The sequence below is a fragment of the Ylistrum balloti genome, unplaced genomic scaffold, assembly GCF_031769215.1.
Source record: "Ylistrum balloti isolate Yb309-2 unplaced genomic scaffold, AGI_CSIRO_Ybal_v1 Utg369742, whole genome shotgun sequence".
Taxonomy (NCBI): domain Eukaryota; kingdom Metazoa; phylum Mollusca; class Bivalvia; order Pectinida; family Pectinidae; genus Ylistrum; species Ylistrum balloti.
Genome location: NW_026781951.1, coordinates 869,171 through 872,611, shown reverse-complemented (window position 1 = coordinate 872,611; position 3,441 = coordinate 869,171). Strand labels below are relative to the sequence as shown.

At 33.3% G+C, this 3,441-nt stretch overlaps 1 protein-coding gene across 1 annotated transcript; it reads right to left on the bottom strand.

The window, feature by feature from the left end:
* Window positions 1-2,469: 2,469 nt before the first annotated feature.
* On the bottom strand, window positions 2,470-3,178 carry LOC132543175 (uncharacterized). The gene is made up of 3 exons (XM_060206645.1): window positions 3,096-3,178; window positions 2,848-2,944; window positions 2,470-2,613 (listed from the first exon to the last, which is right to left on the bottom strand). Exons 1-3 carry the CDS (start codon window positions 3,176-3,178, stop codon window positions 2,470-2,472), a joined length of 324 nt encoding a protein of 107 aa, XP_060062628.1.
* Window positions 3,179-3,441: the final 263 nt, after the last annotated feature.

Sequence of the window (3,441 nt, the reverse complement as noted above, 5' to 3'; positions counted from 1 at the left end):
TATAAGAGGTCTTTGTATTAGACATGTATGAGACGTCTTCGTATTAGACATGTACTAGACGTCTCCGTATTAGACATGTACTAGACATCTTTGTATTAGACATGTATTAGACGTCTTCGTATTAGACATTTACTAGACGTCTTTGTATTAGACATGTATTAGACGTCTTTGTACTAGACATGTATTAGACGTCTCTGTATTAGACATATATTAGACATGTATTCAACGTCTTTGTATTAGACATGTATTAGACGTCTTTGTATTTGATATACATTTGACGTATCAATCAATCTGCATCTATTGAAGCACTGTATTGTATGTTTGTCAGTTGCTAAAATCGTAACGGATACAGTTATATTGTAAAAAACCCTTGAATATCGAATCATTTGAGATATGTAAACAGCATAGGCCGGCAAAGCAAAACTAATGCTGTGCAAGAAATGAAAAATTTGCCTATAACAACATAACTTGTTTAACTGCATCATACAAACAACTCGTACTTCTGAGCCGCCTCGGCGATACCAGTGTAAAAAATGTGAAATTGTAGAATGCAAGTAAAGCATGTTTTTTTATCATATGGTTATATTTGGGGAACAACGTTGCCACGTTTTATGTACATACCATCTGTTTATTGGTTTATAACATAAAGGGAGACTGTCATCAAATCAAGATAGTAAGCTTGCTCAGTTTAACATCAACTGAGCGTTGCCATTTGCAGTAACTGATGAGTGCCCCTTTGGAGTACAATTAGATTTTTCCTTTAACGAGATGACTGACAACACCAAGAGAGGACTTTATGCAAATATATATTACTTTAGAAGCTCTACAGGTACCGTTTTCACATGTACGTTTAAAATCACGACCATGACATGCTGCTTTTGGGTGCAAACGATAGTGGTCAGTAACTTCGAACGACCGTCCTACCTTCCGTGTGTTTGGATGTAATGTAAGATAATTTATGAATTTTGAAATGATTTAAATTAAGCGAAATTAAATACAGATATAAAATGTAAATAAACAATCGTATGTTGGCTTTAAGTATTGTTTATATTTCTTAATTACGAAAAAGAAAAAAGAAAAAGAAAAATAAGTTAAAGGTACGCTGTGTGTCGTGTTTTGTTCAATGGTTTTGATTCACATTTAGATATAGCTATTAGACACCAGTCACGAGCAACATAAAATTAAATATCCTTGATTGATTGGTGCATTTTCTTATTCAATCTAATTAAATGATACTTTGATATATTCTGGAATTTCTTTTTTTAATGATATTTGATTTGAAAGTTTCAAACTTTCTTTTATGATTTCGTGTTTCACGCTTAATTTCCATGTTCTTAATTGAGAACTCAGTTATATTTAGGAATACATAAACGACAAACCCGATTTGGAGTTTGTACGTTATATAAATGTATGTGGTAAAAGTTATTATGGTGTGGTTTTAAGTGATGGCATAATTAGAAATAAATTGATATTTATATATGATGAACAAGTGGTGTGTTTTGACTACAATAATATATGGAATTAATTAACCAGTATTGTATGTTTGAAGGCATCTTGTTGTTTCCAAAATATAGAAATGTATTAGTGTTATAAGCACATTGTCTACATTTTACTGAGACTTAATGCTTTATTGGAGATGTTATTCAGAAACAGAAAAAACAATAACAAATAAAAAAGGGAAAAAATAAGCAAAAATAGAGAGAGAGAGAGAGAGAGAGAGAGAGAGAGAGAGAGAGAGAGAGAGAGAGAGAGAGAGAGAGAGAGAGAGAGAGAGAGAGAGAGAGAGAGAGAGAGAGAGAGAGAGAGACAGACAAAAGAGAGAGAGAGAGAGAGAGAGAGAGAGAGAGAGAGAGAGAGAGAGAGAGAGAGAGAGAGAGAGAGAGAGAGAGAGAGAGAGAGAGAGAGAGAGAGAGAGAGAGAGAGAGAGAGAGAGAGAGAGAGAGAGACAGACAGACAGACAGACAGACAGACAGACAGACAGACAGACATAAAAATAAATAAGAATGATTCAAATTTAAAATTGGCAGCTGCATTATTGTTTTAAAGTTTTCTTTACACAATAGAAAGACGATGGATTATTTTTCCCTATATGTATTATATATACTCGTTAATATGTCTGGTGGTTTCAGTGTTGTTATCGCCGTTCTCATTTGGGAGCTAGACATTACCTTCTTGTATGTACCAATCTTTGTAGAGCGGGTATTATCAATGAAGTTTAAGACACTATTCCTTCCGGACCACTCTGATTCCATTTTAACTTTTGCATTGTCTCTTTTTTAATTTTTTAAAGTTGAAGAATCTAAATTCTACTTTTAGCTTATGTGATATCAGAATATAGATTTATTTGCTTTAGTGAACAGATAAAAGACAACGATACGTAAAACGATGATAAGTCATTGCGAGGTATTACATAGAATATATAATTGTACAGAAAAAAGACTCAGTAGAGACAATGTGAAATGATAAATGCTAAATACCATTTCTCCATTTCTGGAACATTGTAACCACGGCTGAAGAGCGCTCTTTGGTGATGTTTTCGACAAGAGGCGTATAGCTCAGGATCAGGGTTAAAAGCACGCTCAGGAAGGTGCAGAACACTTCATTTCCAATTCTCTTCAATAAAAAATACATACAATCGATCCATAACATTTTCCGGACACATGGATTCAGCGAAAAGTTTATTAAAAGAACAAAAAATCCCTTTAAATAATAAGTAAAATTTAGACATTAAAATGAGGAATGCATGCAAAAAAAATAGGCATAATATATATATTTAAACTACAACGTTAAATTATAACAATGATTGAATATTAAACATTTTAACTAACACATAAATATATTTCTTACCCATATCAAATCTGCTCGTGTGGGGCATATCGTCACCATTTCTCTTGTGGTTAAGTAATAAAGCATTCGTTCGACATATCCTAGCTCGTATTCCACACTAAGTAAAAAAGAAAGTCAGAAAGTTAAAACTAAATATTTACAAACATGAAAGAATACCATATTTATAAACTTAAAATTGTTATTGACATTATTTAGAGTACGGTAATGTATACATGTATAATTAACGGTCAGGCGACGGCATAACTTACCACGTAAGGTTCCGATAAACAGCAGGACCTTGGTATACGGCGCTCAGTATTACCACAAATATCAAGAATAACTTAAAATCCATTGTGGAAATCCTATATTTAACAAAAAATCTGTTATTAGTGGAGAGACTCATCTTCTCCACCGTCGCAATTGCTAAGCAGCATAGCAACATAAAGGTGACGTCACAGATAGTATGATGTATTGTACACAGCATGACGTCATGTTATTGTCCCCATTGTGGCGAATTTATCAGTTATGTCTATATGTTTCCTGTGTAGCGGTAGCTGTATATCACACATCAACTGACTGACATGTAACACATTTATGGTGAAAAAGATTATTATG

Excerpts from the sequence above, each read along its gene's own strand:
- LOC132543175 (XM_060206645.1), bottom strand. The coding sequence starts at position 3,178 with ATGGATTTTAAGTTATTCTTGATATTTGTGGTAATACTGAGCGCCGTA. Across the intron at positions 2,945-3,095 it reads GTTTATCGGAACCTTACGTG|TGTGGAATACGAGCTAGGAT; the intron begins GTAAGTTATGCC and ends TTTTTTACTTAG. Across the intron at positions 2,614-2,847 it reads CACGAGCAGATTTGATATGG|AGAATTGGAAATGAAGTGTT; the intron begins GTAAGAAATATA and ends TTTTTATTGAAG.